Source organism: Pan troglodytes, chromosome 1 (genome assembly GCF_028858775.2).
Source record: "Pan troglodytes isolate AG18354 chromosome 1, NHGRI_mPanTro3-v2.0_pri, whole genome shotgun sequence".
NCBI classification, from domain to species: Eukaryota; Metazoa; Chordata; class Mammalia; order Primates; family Hominidae; genus Pan; species Pan troglodytes.
In genome coordinates this window covers 29,143,838-29,163,127 of record NC_072398.2, presented here as the reverse complement: position 1 = coordinate 29,163,127, position 19,290 = coordinate 29,143,838, and the positions used below count along the sequence as shown (strand labels likewise).

The following is a 19,290-nucleotide window of genomic DNA, read 5'->3' as shown; positions in this document are numbered from 1 at the left end:
TTCTGGGTACTGTTATCTTTAGCATGCATTATGATCACCCGGAAGGATTGTTAAAGCACAGATTTTGGGGTCCTGCCTCCAGAGTCTTTTATTAGTGTAGGTTGGGGATGCGACCTGAGAATTTGTTTTTTTTGTTTGTTTGAAGACAGAGTCTCACTGTTGACCAGACTGGAGTGCAGTGGCATGATCTTGGCTCACTACAACCTCCGCCTCCCAAGATCAATTGATTCTCATGCCTCAGCCTCCCGAGTAGCTGGGATTACAGGCACCTACCACCATGCCTGGCTAATTTTTGTATTTTTAGTAGACATGGGGTTTCACCACATTGACCAGGCTGGTGTCGAACACCTGGCCTCAACTGATCTGCCCGCCTCAGCCTCTCAAATTGCTGGGATTATAGACGTGAGCCACCGTACTTGGCCAAGAGTTTGTATTTCTAACAAGTTTCCAAGTGATGCTGACACTGCTGGTCCTAGGACCACAGTTTAAGAACCACTCCCCTATACTCTTTGGTTTTTCCAAAGCAACTTAAGGACAGACTATATGCAAGTTTACGACTTGGGAATGTTCAATCTTGTGAATGTGTATCCCGTAAGGGGATTAAAATCCTTAAGGCTTAGGGAAACACTACATTTTTAGGGCCCAGAACCTTATCTGATAAATAGTAGATTTTAAGTAATTTTTTTGAATGAATAATCCTCTAAAATTAACTTGGGATTTTCCTGAGTTACATGCTTCCATATACAATTTAGATGATGGGTGGTCACCCCAAAAATGCCATAGGAAAAATTTTAAATATTACTCTAGAAGTCCTTATTTACTCCTAGGGAAGACTTATTTTACAAAATGATATTAAAAAAAAAAAAACCACAATGGAACCAACTGTTGTATGCTAAATATTACATTATTTTATTGCTTTAGTTATTTATCCAATGTATTATACTGGATGTATTACATGCATTTGTAAGATACAGTGCTAAGTGCAATGAGATTTACAAGATGAATAAGAAATACATCTTGTCCTCAAGAAGCTTCATGCTTTGTAGGGTAAATAAGGCACACATATAAACAACAAAAATTAATACAGGAAGTCAGCAGTGAGAGAATATTCCTCAGCTGGAAGAGAGAAGAAAAGTTACTGGAGAAGGTAAAAATTAATAAGTAAATTATTCATCCGAATTAAAAAACATTCTATAAAAAACTGTCCTATAGTTACAAAAATGCCTATGTCATAAATGACAATGAAAGTCTGAGGAACTACTTCTGATTAAAGAAAACTAAAAGGCATGATGGCAAAATGCAATAGGACTGGATCCTACACTGAAAAAGGAGAGGGCCACTAGTAGCCCACAGCAGGGTGTCTGAGCCTGAGTCAGGCAAGAGAGCATCTGCACATGAGAACAGCTTTGTATAGGGTGACAGAGCCCATGAGGGATAAGGAGCCCATTCACGCAGAGGAGGGGGTGGCAATGGCAACGAGAGATTGGTGGCATGCAGGGTGACTAATCTAATAAATTCATGTACTAAGGATAATTTGAGCTAGGTTTTTCATTGTCAGAAAAGGGAATTACAAGCACAAAATGGAGAAAAACTAGAATGCATCCTGTGGTGGTTTTTGTTGTTGTTTTTCTTGAGACGGAGTTTCGCTCTTGTCACCCAGGCAGAAGTGCAATGGTGCAATCTGGGCTCACTGCAACCTCCGCCTCCCAGGTTCAAGTGATTCTCCTGCCTCAGCCTCCTGTGTAGCTGGGATTACAGGCACCCACCACAAAGCCCATCTAATTTTTCTATTTTTAGCAGACAGGGTTTCACCATGTTGGACAGGCTGGTGGTGAAATCCTGACCTCAGATGATCCACCTGCCTCAGCCTCCCAAGGTGCTGGGATTATAGGCATGAGCCACCACGCCAGGTCCACCCTGTGGTTTTTTATTGCAATTTGAAGTATAGATATAAACTCTTGGTTTTCAACATACATAAATAGATACGGAAATATGGTGGTAAAAGTGTACACGTATCTGTATGTGTGTATGGATATCTACATATATATACATATTCAGTAGCTCCATCTACTGAGAAGGCCCGGGAGAAGTGATAGCTCAAAAGCAATGAGCATACCCAGCACTAAATACCATTCTCCACTCAAAAGAACCAGAGCTTCTTAGAGATATGGCTAATTCCTGGGCCAGGGTAGAAAAAGTACAAGATAAGCCTACAACATCTTGTGCCAAGCAGCAAGGAAGTGCTTAAAGAATGATGGAGAATGCCAAAAGGACACAAAACCAGCTTTAAGGGATCCTAATGGTCAAGCCTGAGACACTTTGAGCATCAAAACAAATAACCTTAGTAACAGATTCTATAACCCAGTGCTTAATACTGGAAACCATGGATCCATAAAATATGAATTAGCTAATAGAAAGGCTAATAAAAAATGTGCTGTGTCAAGATCACAATAATCAAAGAAAACCTGAGAAATGACTGCAGACTGAAAGAGACTAAAGATACATAATAACTACATGCAACACAGAATTCTGAACGAGGTCGTTCTGCTATAATGAAACACTAGTCAGACAGCTCCTGAAAGCTGAATGGGGGTCTAGAAGTAGACTATAGTAATGTATGAACACTACTATACTAACTTGTACTGTATTATGTAGGAGAATATGTTGGTTGTACTATGTTGCTTGTGCTGTGATTATGTAGGAGAGTATGTTTGCAGGGTGATGGAGCATCAGGTTAGCATCTTATTTTCAAATGATTCAAGCAGGAAAATTTAATTATTTGTATTGGACTTGCTTTATTATAAGTTGGTGACTGTTGCATGATAAAAAAATTTTACAACCCAGGTAGAAGAAATCGCACAAGTAAAGACACAGAGGTGGAAAAACAGGCTGTCTGTGAAGAAGAGAGAAAAGGGCATATGAAAGGGGATAATGAAAAGTGAAAGTTGGAAAGGTAATCTGAAGCCAAATCATGGAGGAGGCAAATATTTTGTTGATAGTTTTTTTCTAAAACTAGTTACAAATTTAACTTTAAAAGATTCGTGTTTTGTTTCAATAGCAACACAGAATTATCTTACTCTTTCCACATAGTAAAAAGAAAAGTAGTTAATTCACTCAGATTATTTTCCCCTTTATACTTTCATAATATAGGAAGGGGTACCAAAGAAGAATTACAGGAGTTGCTGGGTTCTGGCCTCACAATCAAACAATATTATAGCTCATTTATTAATCTGAATAAGTTTCAAAATGCACATATACATCGCTCACACACTTTGGTCAATCGCTGTCAAATAAATATAAATCCAGATCTCCTAAAATATTTTTTCTTAGAAATTCTTTGACTAAATGGAATTAAAATGGCATTAAAAAGTATAACTAATACCTTCCACTAGATAGTGAACTCTCTTTCTCAATGTTCTTTAACTTGAGGCGTCAAGTTTAGAACTTAGGTGCTTTATTTTCTTTCCTGAGGAATACAGACAACGAAGCTGTAGAAGACCCAACTCATACTAAGAATACCTCCCCAGCATAGTGTAGGCTCACTAGGGTACTAAAAGAAGAGTGACAAAGACAAAGCCAAGTCAGTCTAAGGATGAGAAATGAATAAAAGAGGAAAGGGTACAAAGAATTCAGGAATGAACGTGGATGGTTTTTTCTTTTTAATCCCGCTAGTAGCCAGCAGTAAATTTCTCCTTTAACATTTTATAGCCCAGGTTAAGTAGAAATCAGTTTAGAGAAACTGCTACTGGCATCACACAATAGCTATTTATAAGTAAGCAAAAAGGAGTGCAATTAAAAAGGAAATGACATGAAAAAAATCATGTTTAGAAAAGCATATAAAGAAGCTGGTATATTACATAAAAGGGAAACAATTATCAATATAATTACCATTCCTCAGCACAGGAAATTTACCTCAGGGGCAATTTGAAACAAATAAGATGATAAATATTAGCAACTTTGGGAACCCTAGATGTATAAATACCTAATAATCCCAATATTGCTGAGCTTCCATAGTTTGAAAGCATGCAGCTGCAATCTCAATACATTCTCTCATACTGTCGCCTATAATATCAATTTATATAGTCTCGATTCCTAATTTCTAGATCCAGTAAGATTCCCTCTTTCAGCATAAGAAAAAAATGTTATAAGTTTATAAAACAGAATTAAGGCCACAGATAATCTATTAATGACAATGTGCAATAAATGAAAGTTATATTACAAACAATAAAGCAGAATTTAGACTGGCTTTAATAAACAAAATAAAAATCAACAAACTGGTATGAAACAATGTGGTGTGAAAACTCAAGAATAAAATTAATCTCAAATGTTTCACTATTAGCTATAACAAACACAGCTAAGTGATGTCCATGTACTGTTATTCTGGTGGTCTTACTATGTAAATAACTTATTTATTTTATGAATTCCTGGCATAAACATTTTAGTATACCAGCTACGTGAGGGTAATCATAAACAAGCGCTCGAGATCGTTTTTATTCTAACATAATAAAAATAAGCTTCCACAAAAACTATTTTAAATTTAGGTATCACTATTGCAAAGCTATGAACTGTGTCAGTGCTCAACAGTTTAAGTGAAGAAGAAGAAAACTCACAACTATCAAAATAGAGGAAAGTAATGAGAAAGCTCAAGTTTTATAAAAACATGCAGAGGAAAATCTAAACTCAAATTGCAGATGTTGGGGGTAAAAGATAAAACTTAGGAATTTACCTTGAGCTCCCAGTGATTGAATTTCCAACCTGGAGAATAATTATCTCGTAAATCAGCTCTAACGCGGATGTTAACCCTGAGTAACCGCCTTCGATAATCATTGCATTTTGCAATCAGCGCTTCTTTGTCTTCTTCAGAAAGTGCATTGGTAATGCCACAAGGAATAATCACCACCTAGAATCCAGCACAATGTCCCAAATGTATGCAAAGAAACAGATATAGAAGTAATGAGCTCTCAGAAGTCGAAACCTACCAGTGGCTATATTATTAACACAAATCAGCTGTGTGATTTCTAATATTATATATAATGTCTACTAATTACCTGCAAATCACTTACCCGTGCTAAATGCATTTTCATCTGACCTACTATATTTCACTTAATCTATTTTTCATATGTGTGTGTGTGTATATATATATATATATATATATATATTTATTTCCCCCACCCCAGCCTCCCAAGTAGCTGGGACTATCAGTGCATGCCACCACACCTGGCTAATTTTTTGTAGACTAGATTTTGCCATGTTGCCCAGGCTTAGTCTCAAACTCCTGGGCTCAAGCAATCTGCCCGCCTTGGCGTCCCACAGTGCTGGGATTACAGGCGTGAGCCTGCATGCCCAGCTCATTTAACATACTATAAACCGTTTTTAAAAAATGAGTTCTAAAAATGTTTATATAAGTAGCTTAAAAATTAAAAGAGTAAGAAACAATAAATAAATAATACACACAGTTACAAAACACTAGGGTCCAGACTGCATTCCACGTTGTTTTTATTATCAGAGAAGTCTGCCTGAATGATATTCAGAAAATCACCCTTTCAAATTTCCTTTAGTAAATATGGCTTGTATTTTATAAAATGAGTGATAAACAGGAATATTTTCCTTACCTGAACACATGCTACACGGGGTGGTAATACTAAACCCATGTTGTCCCCATGAACCATGGTCATAACACCAATAGTTCGAGTTGTCAGGCCCCAGGAGTTTTGATAGGCAAATTGCTTCTCTCCTGGTATCTTTGGATCTTCAAAAACGATTTCAAACATTTTGGAAAAATTCTGCCCTAAATGATGTGATGTTCCTCCCTAAAATAGAGAGAGAAAAATAAGCTTCATTTTTAATAACCTATTATGCCCTTGAAAATGATTACTATAAGATCACATGCTTTAAAATGGCACTACACTTTTTTTCTCCCTTTTTTTACATTAAATAAGGTTTTTAATTATAAGCATAATTACCATAATAAGAGATTAAGATTAGTCAAAAAATACTATTTACAAGCATTTTGCTCTGGGCAGCCCCTTTTATAGCAGTAATTTTACCTACAACAGTTAAAAAGGAATTCATATTTTAGTAGTAATTCAGGATACATACTATGACTTAATGAACCATGGAGACAGAGGAATGGGATAGATTTGTTTGAAATTATTATACGAAAGTACATGAAACACTTATTTTTTAAAAGAGTCTACTTCTGTGATGACAGAAGAAATTATTGGATCTGTCCATGGACTGTGCTTACAGTGACCTACGAATCCTGTGTGGCAGTTTGATACCTGGATAGCTCTTCCACTAGCAGATATAAATGCTTCTATTGTAGTTGTATAGTCTCCTCCTGCAAATTTTTCCTTTTCCGTCTTTCTTCCTTTTACAACAGGAATTGCCAGGAGTTCTTCATATACCTGAGCGTATAAGTCAAGTATCTGCAAGACCTGTAACATTTTAAATGTAAATGTGTTCAAATTTAGGGTACATTTATTCATTAAGATCTATAAAACTGCACTACTTAAGACTAATTGTGTGGGAAAAGCAATCTGAACAATAAAAACCTCTTTTTATGAAAAGGTTAAAGCAGCCAGTGTGAACTTATTAAGAAAGATATTCAATGAAGCAATGTAAAAAGAAGTCAAATAACTTTTTAAAATGTATATATAAGTTTAGAATATGAGAAAATAAATGTTAAGAAAGATATACAGTATCAAAATGCAAATTTCCTGAAAAATAATTTTTTCTACACATTAAAGTCCAGAAGTATTTTCACCTAAAAATTTAAAAGAGCCTATTTCCTTAATAATAACATTCCAATAAGCAGTTACTTAAATCCATGAACATTTGAATTAATTTGATTTTGCTTTTAACAGGTGTTACATACATTTTAAATAACAAAATTGCAGAACCTGAACAAAAATAATGGAACATAGTTAATATGGAAAATAACTTTTTATACCTCTTCCGCTGCCTCTTCCATGGTTGCAAAAGCACTGTGCCCTTCCTGCCAAAGAAATTCACGAGTACGTAGGAAAGGCTGAGGGTGCTTGAATTCCCAACGCTGGAAGAGGCAAGAAAACAATTTAGTCATTATAAAGAGCTTTTCAATTTTTTTTTTTGGAGACAGGGTCTTGCTCTGTCCCCCAGGCTGGAGTGCAGTGGTGCAATCATGACTCACTGAAACCTCTGCCTCCCAGGCTCAAATGATCCTTCTACCTTAGCCTCCCAAGTAGCTGGGCTACAGGTGCATGCCAATGCAGCTGGCTAATTTTTGCATTTTTAGTAGAGATGTGGTTTTGCCATGTTGCCCAGGCTGGTCTCAAAATCCTGGGCTCAAGTGATCTTGGGAGGTCCGCTCGACCTCCCAAAGTGCTGGGATTATAAGCATGAGCTGCCACGCCCAGCCACTTTCCAATTTTTATTACCATTTTATATAATAAGTAATCAAAAATTACAATTTATCTTAAACACTTCAAAAACAGTTCCATACTCCCAATCCTTTGAAAATAAAAACAAAATGTGCTTTAAAAAAAAAAAAAGAACATGAATAATAATAGAATACAAGAGGGGGTGAATACCTACCACCACATTGCACCACTGATTGAGCTTGATGGGCAGGTCTCTGTGTGACTGTACCCATTTTGCATATGCAGGATACATTACTGAAAGACACGGGAAAACAGAGACAGTCATTTAAGGTTTTAGGGATGTAACAGCTAAACCAGCAAGATAATTAATAGGAATTAAAATGTAAATTTGAAAAATAAAATGTATGTTTGTGTAAATATATTTCCAATGTTTATAATAAGTGAATAGTATTATCTATTTAATGAAGTGTATTACTCAAGGATACAAATCTAAACTTGATCATATTTTACATTCTTCACAGATTTTACATTCTTCACATAACAGTTAATGTACTTTGACGGTTTTCACATTTTGTTTTTAAAAACACAAATAAAGGTCATGTTCTATGTTAAGTTCTCTGCATTCATTGACCTGTTCAATTCTCACATTCAACCCACAAGAAGGTATCATAACGCAGTTTTAAAGACGTGGAAAGCTGAGTTTATAGAAGCTAAACAATTTGCTGAATCCAGCAGTTATGTATGAGAAGCAGAATTAATTTATATCTGATGCATCTACTCAGAGTATGAAAGCTCTTGCAATGAAGTGCAAAGTGAAGACACCTGTCTTAGAATAGCCTGCTCATGATCTATAATTAGTAAACCAAAACAAACAAAACTTTGCCAAATAGTCTGAGAGAAAAAAACTGGTATCACAATACTAATAATGTATTATACAAAAGTATCACTAGAAATATCAATAAGAACAGACAATCCTGAACTCTACAGATGAACGATCACTTTGAAAGACACTGTAAAGCCCAAAACCTCAAATTTTCCAAGAGCATTTCCATTTACCATACGTAATTTCAGAAAAATCATTTAATCTTTCAGAGACTTTTCTTTACCTGCAAAATGGAAATCACAGTAACTTTCCCTGCCTTCCTCACAACACTGTTGTAAGAATAACACGAGATGATGTAAAAGTACTTAGCAACCTATGAACACCCTACATGAATGCAAACCTAAATGTATTATTAAAATTTAAAAATAATTATGGCATAAAAATTGCATTTGCAATATTATAATCAATTCCAACAATAAAAATTATTCTAAGAATAAAACTCCTTGAAAAGTCCTAAAAATTTACAGCATAAAAATGAGTATTTAAATTAAAAATCCTATAATTTAATGATAAAGAGCTCTACAATGAATATTAGAGAATAAAACTCTAGACAACTTAAGTTTGCATTCAATCTTCATCAACACTCATGAAATGTTATATCGTCAACAGAGATTATAGCTATCACAAAGCAAAAGCTGAGACTCAACTCTAGAGGCTGTCTCTAATGTTCAGTGAGCATTCTCCTGCACTCCAATGCCTATTCTCACCTGTTTCACTAGTAGGACGAATGGCAATTGGTTCTGCCAGCTCGGTTTTGCCAGATCTTGTAACCCAAGCAACCTAGTAAGAAAAAATCATTTTTCATACATTTTTTTTCAACAGCATTTTGGAGCAACAGTACAAATGCAGGCAAATTTCCTCTGTTTTAATTTTTGCTATATCAATTTAGGCAAGTTAAAATAGTCGCTGCTGTTCACTGTGAAGAAAGGTACGCACTTACTGACCTTCTAAATATTAAAAGTCAGTTAATTAATGTAACAAAATCATTACTTGCTATAAAGGTAGAAACAGAACTTTTTAACAAAAATGGCTTTATATTTTTCAAAATTGGTTGTTAAAAGTTGAAAATATATTTTCCAGTTTGTCAGAGAACATTGCAAAAAATAAAAATGCAAGCTCACTTACCTCTGGGGCAAAGTCAGCAACATGAGTCTTCTCTTTCTCTAATGCACTTTGAGACACAAACATGGGGAAGTAGCAGTTTTCAACACCAAGTTTCTTGATCTCAGCATCAAAAAAGTCCTTGATGGCTTCCCAAATGGCATAGGCCCAGGGACGAAGAATATAACAGCCACTTACGTCATGGTATTCAATCATTTCTGACTTTGTGATGACCTTTTTAAAAGAAAAATAGTCTTTAAAGCTTACATTGAACCAAAATTCTAGTATAAGTGGCAAGAGTATGATAACCAAAATTCAAATCTGGAGGCTTCTACTGTTGATACATCCCCTTAATGTGGGAGGTCATAATGGAAGTAAAACAGACCTGACTATACTGAAAAACAACATATAACAGGGTTCCAAACTCTCCATAAAACTTGAATTCCACCGGGCATTGTGGCTTAGGCCTGTAATCCCAGGACTTTGGGATGCCGAGGTGGGTGGATTGCCTGAGGTCAGGAGTTCGAGACCAGCCTGACCAATATGGTGAAACCCAGTCTCTACTAAAACTACAAAAATTAGCCGGGCGTGGTAGCGTGTGCCTGTAGTCCCAGGTACTCGGGAGGCTGAGGCAGGAGAATTGCTTGAACCCAGGAGGCGGAGATTGCAGTGAGCCAAGATCGCACCACTGCACACCAGCCTAGGCAACAGACTGATACTCCCGTCTCAAAAAAAAAAAAAAAAAACTTGAATTCCAATCCTGCCTCTGCTATTGACTATATCTTTGTGGCTTTGAATTAATCCCTTTATCTCACCTAAAAAAAAAAAAATCAATCACTATCTCATGGTACTACTTTTCAATTCAAGACTTTATGTTAACATGTTGAAAAATAATGTCATGTTAAATGACTACACTGTGTATTATTAAAGGCATTATACAACATTATTACTATTGCCTTTGTGCCCGTATTTTAGAATCTGAACATAAAAAGCAGCCATTGAGAGCCTTAAAACATAAAAATCAACTGAATGCATACTCACCTGAGAATACCAATCAGCAAGATTTTCTTCTTTTTTTGCCTCAAGACCCAACCTGCAGATGTGAAAAGTAAAAGATAAATATCTTCATTCAGCAACTGCTTTAGGTTGAATAAAAATAAACCTCTAAAGTTCAAAATAGATTAGTCTTTCTTCAGTATGAGTTATTTCTGTATTTGTAACTCTTCTATATTCATTCCCAAGATAACGTTGTTGTTTTCTTGTTTTGTTTTTGAGACAGGGTCTTACTCTGTCACCCAGGCTGGAGCGCAATGGTGTGATCCTGTCTCACTGCAACCTCGGACTCCTCAGCTCAAGAGATTCTCTCGCCTCAGCCTCCCCAGTAGCTAGGACTACAGGTGCATACAACATCTGGCTTATTTTTTTATTTTTATTTTTTGGTAGAGGCAGGGTCTCGCTATGTTGCCCAGGCCAGTCTTGAACTCCTGGCCTCATGCAATCCTCCTGTTCTGGCCTCCCAGAGTGCTGGGATTACAGGCATGAGCCACCATGCCTAGCCCCTAAGATAATGTTTTTAACCTAAAAAAACAGTAGAAATGCTGGGCACAGTGGCTCACGCCTGTAATCCCACCACTTTGGGAGGCCAAGGCAGGCAGATCACCTGAGGTCAGGAGTTTGAGACCAGCCTGACCAACATGGAGAAACCCTGTCTCTACTAAAAACAAAATGAGCCAGGCGTGGTGGCGCATGCTTGTAATCCCAGCTACTCGGGAGGCTGAGGCAGGAGAATGAATCGCTTGAACCTGGGAGGTAAAGGCTGCAGTGAGCCGAGATTGCGCCATTGCACTCCAGCCTGGGCAACAAATGTGAAACTCCGTCTCAAAAGAAAAAAAAAAAAAAAGAAAGAAACAAAAACAGCAGAGACATCTCTTAAAAAGTTGAGAGATATTGTCCACAAAATCTAGGAAAGCCAAATGTAACAAAAGCTATGATTCTATGCAGACATCTCTTTTACAAGATTCTTTTTAAGGCAATGTATTTGTAACAGAGACACAGCCTGTTCACACCTATTCTCCCACTAAAAAAGAAGAATCTTATGCCAGTTAAAATTATAGTAAGATCACTGTTTCACTGAAAGTAACACCTAAAAAGTAATAAAAACAATGGCTATAAATACACACACATATATGTGTGTACTGATGTGTGCATATTAGCCAAATTTATGTAAGTTTTTCTTTTTCTTTTTTTGAAACAGTCTCACCCCATCGCCCAGGCTGGAGTGCACTGGTGCAATCTAGACTCACTGCAACCTCCACCTCCCAGGTTTAAGCGATTCTCGTGCCTCAGCCCCCCTCCCCCACCCAAGTAGCTGGGATTACAGTTGTGTGCCACCATTCCTGGTTAATTTTTTTGTATTTTTAGTAGAGGCGGAGCTTTGACATGTTGGCCAGGCTGGTCTCAAACTCCTGACCTCAAGCGATCCACCCATCCCAGCCTCCCAAAGTGCTGGCATTACAGGTGTGAACCACCACGCCTGGCCTCAAGTTTTTCTTTTAACTAGAATAAAAGTTGCAGAGATAGATGCTTGTAAAATAAACTAGGTCTCCAATAAAAAAACTATTTCAGACAATAATCATTTTCTTGAAATATCAACAATTATTCAGGATAGAGATGGTCTCTTTTTGGAGTTTAAAAACAAGGTTTTACTGGCTAAAAATTTTAATGTATTTGCATTTGCATTCTCCATTGTTTCACTATGACATACCTCAACAAAATAACTCTGTGAAGCACTTTCACAGGCACTAAGAAAGTAAAAGGTGAGAAGTTCTACATTCTCTTCTACCCTGCTATAACTCTGGTTATTCAGTTTAATAGTCAAAAGGAAAAATAACTGTTGCATTCTCTTGTTTAAAGAGACATTGTGTATATGACATGAGAGCTAAGAGGCAGCAAAATTTGATACTCAGCTAAACAAATGTAAAACCAAAGTATCTCAGTAACAGCTTTTTCTTCTTATTAAGCCATTAAGGGAAACCCATCACAAAGTTCACTGTAATTGTGGAAACAGACAAAAAATTACAATTATGTGTCACTTAATGACATGAATACATTTTGAGAAATACGCTGTTAGGTGATTTCATCATTGTGCAAACATCATAGCTTGTACTTACACAAACCTAGATGATATACGTACATTTTTATATGGAAAACCAAATATCCCAGCAACATTACTGAATATCAATAATTTCCCCCACTTGATCTGTGATGCCAATATCAAGTGCCATATGTCAGGTTTCCATACATGCTCCATTATAATCTTATGGACCAATGTCATATATGTAGTCCACTGTTGACTGACACATCATTATGTGGTGTATGACCATACATTATTTATACAGATTGGAAGATCCTTAAAGAGCCCTCTATCCAACCATTTTGTCTTTAGTCAGTTTTGTCTTATATTTAAACTATCAATTTTTAAATTGAGAATGAAGCTCTCACTTAGTCCCCACAAAAGATCTTCATTTGAAAAAAATCTGCTTAAGGTGCAAAACAATGTGTATAATTAGGCTATCAATCATGTTTAAAAAGGAGGAGAGAAAATATGTATGTATGTGTGTGTGTGTGTGTATCTGTATTTACTTGAATAATAAATGAAAATCGCTCGACAGATACAGAAGAAACTGTTAACAGTGGCTACTGACTGATTACAGTGGTGGGGAAAACCAGAAAGATGGGAAACACGCACAGGAACTTCTTACATTCTGAGATTCTTGAACCAAACAAACGTGTTACCTATTTTTAAAACTAAATGGAAAATCAATAAATGCTATCTGCTGACATTGTAGCTTTAGCGTTCTCTAACTTAATGTGATGGTTAAACCAGTCAAAATTTGTTTTAAAAACTATTAAGAGTTGAATTAATTCACTGCTTTGCTTCAAATGAAGTTTCTGCGATTCATTACCTGGTCTGTTTCTTAGGCCCCTGCCCTTCTCCTGCTCCACTTGATGAGAGCCCACCTCCTTGGTTTTTAGAAGGGTCTTTCCTTTGGCCATCATTTTGTTTCTGAGGCTTATTCTGCTTTTCAGATTTATTTTCTTTTTCTTTCTTCTTCTTATCTTTGTCCTCAGCTCCAGTGGCCGACACAGGCTTATACTCTACTCCTATCAAAGACTTGTACTGTGCCTTTAGCTGAAGGAGTTCTTGAACAGCTATATCTACTTGATCCTTTAGTTTAACAAAAGAGGAAAAAGAGAAGACAGTATTTAACTCGAGTCATTGTCTAAGCACACTTAAACAAATACAATGCTCAAAGCTTTCTTTTTTCCGCCAATATCAGATGGGGAATGTGCCCAGGTGGTGATAAGGTTTGAGGGAGGCATATCTCACATATGAGTGTGAAAACCCAACCATCACACTTAGGAACTACAAAAGGATCTGTCCAAAGTTTAAAAGTAGATCTGCAAACACAATTAAAGACAGGGGTTTGGGGACAGAGGGGTTTGGGGTAGGTGTTACACCAACTATTGAAATTATAAAGATTATGATAAACAGGGATAGAATTGTGCAAAACTGTGACTGGAAAACAGCACAGTCTATAACTGCATTATCCAAATAGTAGTCATGTGGCTGAATTTAATTTAAAGTAAATAAAATTAAAAATTCACTTCCTCAGTCACCACAATCACATTTCAAATGCTCAATAGCCACATGTGGCTAATAACTACTGTATTAGACAATATTGTTATAGCATATTTCCATCACTGCAGAAAGTTCTACTAGAAAGCACTGGTATCTAACATGTATTCCATAGGAATCTAAGTTAAGAGCCATTAAATTACATAAGTTGAACATTTCACAATTATAAAGATGAGATAATGGTTATCAAGTTCTAATAAATTTCAAAACTACAACAACTGTCTTCCACTCATGTGAATCTGTACAGAAAAACCTACTCCTAAAAAGATAACAGAATTCGCACTTAAAGAACTAGCACAAACTACTAAGAGCTCAAAATAAAACCTACTATTTCAGTTTGACAGAGCTTTAGGAGAAAGAATGAAAAACAAGGTAAATATTAAGGGCCTTCAATGAGGTGAGCACTGTGCTAGGGTCTAGGTCACTATTCTGGATCTTACAGATTGGAGGGAAACAAACAATTTAACAATTAAAATACAGTCTGTTTAAGTACTATGTCAGTGATGGGCAGTGTCATATGAAAACATCCAGTCAAATCTAGTTGGCGTAAGAAACAATCAACAAAGTTTCTCTAAAAGGCAAGGTAAGAGAATTAAGAACTGAAATGAGTAGAAGTTAGCCAGATTTGATGGGGCAGAAAACACTTGAGGCAAAGACAATACCCTGAAACATAAAAAACAAAAGCATACAAACAAAATAACACACTAACCTTAGGGGCTTTTTCAGTTTTAAGTTTCCGAACTACTTCCCCTTGAGAAGCTACTTTGTCAAAAAGTACTTTCGCTTCTGGTGTTTCTAAACCAGCAGGTTCAGAATTTCTGGTTGGGCTTGAATCCGAACTTTGAGATAATGGGGGCTGACCAGGTATGTACTCCTTCCCAGTTTTTTCTTTATACTGAGCCTTCAGGGACAGTAAGCATTCTACAGCTTCATTTATTTTAGCCTAAAATAAAAGAGAGAAAGAGATATTTATAAAACTTTGGAAATTTCAGGAAATTTCAATGCCATTTAAAAATCTTTAATTATCAGCAAATCATTCCCATAAGTTAATCATGGGGAAACCTATGTTAAATCATCAGCCTACAATAAGTGATAAAGCTAAATTAAAAACATAAATTATATATAAGCTGAAGAAATAAACAAAAATACAATTCAACATACAACAGTGTAACTTTCTATTTTACTTAAGTAAACAGACAAATAATAGAACATCTAAGTAAACTGTCAGTGTCAAGACCTAGGTCTATAAATAGTGAAGTCAGAATTTACAAAATCAGAACAAAGATCAGATCAATGGCTTTGCCTATACAAACCTTACTTTCCACAGCTTATTAAACAGAAATTAAATACAACTTTGGGGAAAAAAAGGAAGTTTGGGTCCAACTAATGAATAGTTATATCAATTTTAAAAACTGACAATGAGATGAGAAAGCATGTTGAAGTTTTTAGACACTTACCTATATATTTTAATCTGATACTTCAACATAATAATAAAAAAGAATGATATACTCAGCCCCACCGAGACACTTGTGACTCTCTAGCAGAGAACGATAGCAACACAGGCAAAGGGCCCAAGCTGGACACCTTACCTGAAATGGTGCTACTATCTCACCACAAACCAGTGTACCACTGGGAACTTGGAGGTATCAATCAAAATAGATAGGAAAAGTGTCTCCAAATCACCCTATCCAATTTTTACTGCTACATTCGAATAATGCTCCAGATAGCTAAATGAAACCAGGCAGAAGCCATGAAGAATACTCAAATGGGCGTCAGAGGAATGCAGGATACCAATGGTATACCTTCAAAAAATTTGCATCTATGAGGCAGCAAAGCACATTTCCTTGTCCAGCTACTTTATAACGTTTTCTGCCTATTAGAGTGTCATACCAGGTACCACACAAAGGTAGTAAAATTAAGAGAAAATGTACAAAGAGAAGATGAGAGTAAATTGTCTGATTTGTCCTCCTGTTGTGTCTCTTGTTTATTCTGTTTTTAGGAAAGAGTTTTCACAGCAGAAACTACTTTATCTCAAGAAAAAGGGCCAAGTTAATCAGACATATGAGAATCAAAGGGGAAAAAAAGGGAAATTTCCACCAGCTAAAATAAAAACGGAAAAGAAGGAACTTCCCTGCAACTATTTCTAGAAAAATGACTATTTGATGACTATTTGAAAGGAGCTCCATTTTACACTATAAGCAGGTATTCATTAGAGCTTAAAGTCATATGGCACACTTTTCACACGGAAAAAAAAAAAAAACCCCGTTCGCCAAGATTATAATTTGAAACGTTATAAAGGAGAAAATTAAGGTGAGCAAACCACTCTGTTATTCAATGAGATACTCTTAATAAAGCTATGTATTCATATATTTCCCCTCCCATTAGGAAATGGAATATTCTAGATAACTAAGTAAATTACTCAGGTTATTCTTCCAAAAACAGTAAAATTATACTAATCACCACTATGCAATCTTCCCTGATGATTTAGAAGGTACCTAAAGATTCTTGAGAGAATTTGAATTATAATATGAAAAGTATCATTATCATTTTATGGTATATTTAGTCTGTGCCAGACACTACACTAAGTGCTTTACATGGTATCTTACTTAACTCTCAAAACAACCCTTAGAGAAGTTGTCAAGTTTAGAAAGATTAAGTTCCTTCCCCAGAGTTACACAATAAGTAGTAGAGCTAGTATTTGAATCCCGGGTTTATTCCAGAGGCTGTGATCTTGACCACTACGGTTTGCTAAGGATTACAGAAAACAAAGATCTAAATGTGCATTTTAATCCTAGTAACATGCTAGGAAAACTGCTTTTCGAAAGAGATGTTTGACTATTACTTTGAATTTGTCTCTTAGAATACACAATGAAGAACAGATGGGTGGAGAACAAATCATCTCTTAATATACTAGTTTTCTGGATCAAAAGGCATTTACAAAGAGAAATTGGGTGGTATACTATGATTTAGTACAATATCATACAACAACAGAAGCTGAGAGAGCATTGCTAGTAGATTTTAAGTTGTTAGTGGACAAAGACTGTTTTAAACTTACCTAACATATGCCAATACAAACAGAAAAGGTTTTCAGCAAATAATTGCTGATGTGGATTAATGAGAAAAGAAACAACCTATACAAAAGACTTTGGTAAAGGTTTAAGATGGGAATTGGAAATAAGTAAAAGTGATGCTAATGTTATGACTAAAAACTGGAAAGTTAAATAAAATGGAGAAAATGGACAATTTTTAAAATTACATTCTGATTACATTCAGAATGAGTACTCAAACAGCTATTTTTTCAGCAGCCACTAGATGGAAACATTTCTCCATGGGGAAAGGAGTGACCTTAAAAAAAAAAAAAAAAAAAACCTGGAACATTATCCATTTGAAATACTAGAACCTTTCCAAATAGCCTGGATATCTCGATTCTAAATGAAAAAACTTTTTTCAAAAAATACTTTTTTCAAACTTGTTTTTTCCAATTTTATTACCACTCACCTTTGCTCCTTACTAGCATATCTAAGAGAACTATATCTACACACGTTGGTAATGATGACTCCTGAAAGCAGAGATTCTCACTTGGTTGGGAGGGGGATGAATGAAAGGTAATCAGAACAGAAAATCCTTCCAAGTGAGTGAGGGAAGAGAGTGATGATGCTTGTATTATATTTTTTAAAGTCTGCTAGGAGACTTAGTAAACTAAAAGTTCACAGGTTGCAAAGAGAGGCATTTTAAGAAAATAATTAACCAGTTGTGCATAGCTTAAATACCTACACCTGTAAGGAATAACCGATTACTGAAACCTGATTCTAGGAGCCAATACAGCACAGGGTAGAGCCCAGATCCTGACATCAAACCTAAATTAGAACACAACACCTGTTCTCCTGCTTATCAACTGGGCTGATTCGTTTACCTAAATCACAATTTACCTGCTATTTTTCTCTGATACAAATCAATTAACACAAATTCTGAAGATTTTCCAGAAGATCCCCAAGCTGATGTAAGTCTTGTGAAGTATCCTGAACCATAATCTGATGTAAGATGTATTTATATTTGTTTAGATCAAAATCAATTTTGCATTAAGTACTAAATAGATATAGCTGGAATTCACTACACACATCCCAAATAAGAATTACAAACAATATCAAGAAAAAGATAGGCTTTTTTCTTGTTTCCTTCCCTGCAACATTTATCTTTTGGCCTGAGACATCTTAAAGCTATCTGGGGTGAGAGTGCAGGGTGGCGGCTTCCTAGAACAACCTGCTTAATGGACAAAAGGGTACAGGGATGTATGTCCTTTCCTGATAAACTGTGGTTTGGGTTTTAAAAAACAATAACATTGGTGTAAAAAATAAAAGAGCAAAGATTGGCAAGATGAATTATTGGGGACATAAAATACAAGGTGCCGTGAATTAAAATGCTGCAACTACAGAAGCAAATGGTGATTCAACTCCCCTCCACATAGACTGGGTATGGCATAGAGAGAGAACATTAGTGACAAAACAACTGTGAATTATTTTTATTTAATAATCATTTTATTTTGTTGTTACTTGATTTTTAAACAACTGTTAACTACAATGGTTCTCAAAACTCTTTCTTCCATGGAGGGATCAGCAAACTTTTTCTATAAAGGGCTATATAATAAATATTTTAGACTATGTGAGTCTTGGTTGCAACTATTCAACTCTAACTGTAGCATGAAAGCAGCCATAGACAGTATGTACACCATGAGTGTGGCTGTATTCCAATAAAATTTCATTTACAGGCCGGATGTGGTGGCTCACGCCTGTAATCCCAGCACTTTGGGAGGCCGAGGCGGGTGGATCACCTGAGGTCAGGAGTTCGAGACCAGCCTAACATGGTAAAACCCTGTCTCTACTAAAAACAAAATACAAAATTAGCCGGGTGTTGTGGCATGCGCCTGTAATCCCAGCTACTTGGGAGGCTGAGGCAGGAGAATTGCTTGAACCCAGGAGGCGGAGGCGCCAAGATCTCACCATTGCACTCCAGCCTGGGTGACAGAGCAAGACTCCGTCTCAAAAAAAAAAATTCATTTACAAAGAACAGGCGCACGGCCAGGCCCAGCAGCTCACATCAGTAATCCCAACACTTTGAGAGGTCAAGGAGGGCGGACAGCTTGAGTATAGAAGTTCAAGACCAGCCTTGTAAACACAGTGAAACCCCGTCTCTACGAGCAATACAAAAATTAGCCAGGCATACTGGCATGTGCCTGTACTTCCAGCTAC

The 19,290-nt window shown here is 36.3% G+C and overlaps 1 protein-coding gene and 1 non-coding gene across 3 annotated transcripts in view; both read right to left on the bottom strand.

The window, feature by feature from the left end:
* Positions 1 to 19,290, bottom strand: part of EPRS1 (glutamyl-prolyl-tRNA synthetase 1) — a 78,137-nt gene that overhangs the window by 5,243 nt on the left and 53,604 nt on the right. For both annotated transcript variants that reach the window (XM_009441507.5, XM_063791810.1), the window contains 10 exons: positions 14,754 to 14,987; positions 13,311 to 13,573; positions 10,387 to 10,438; positions 9,370 to 9,579; positions 8,952 to 9,024; positions 7,576 to 7,655; positions 6,953 to 7,054; positions 6,282 to 6,437; positions 5,613 to 5,810; positions 4,727 to 4,900 (listed from right to left, as the gene is read on the bottom strand). In XM_009441507.5, coding sequence (XP_009439782.2) covers positions 4,727 to 4,900; positions 5,613 to 5,810; positions 6,282 to 6,437; positions 6,953 to 7,054; positions 7,576 to 7,655; positions 8,952 to 9,024; positions 9,370 to 9,579; positions 10,387 to 10,438; positions 13,311 to 13,573; positions 14,754 to 14,987 — 1,542 coding nt within the window. The remainder of the gene's footprint in view (positions 1 to 4,726; positions 4,901 to 5,612; positions 5,811 to 6,281; positions 6,438 to 6,952; positions 7,055 to 7,575; positions 7,656 to 8,951; positions 9,025 to 9,369; positions 9,580 to 10,386; positions 10,439 to 13,310; positions 13,574 to 14,753; positions 14,988 to 19,290) is intronic.
* LOC112207445 (small nucleolar RNA U13) lies at positions 13,680 to 13,783 on the bottom strand. Its single transcript, XR_002941885.1, has one exon. It is a non-coding gene; the product is annotated as a small nucleolar RNA U13 (small nucleolar RNA).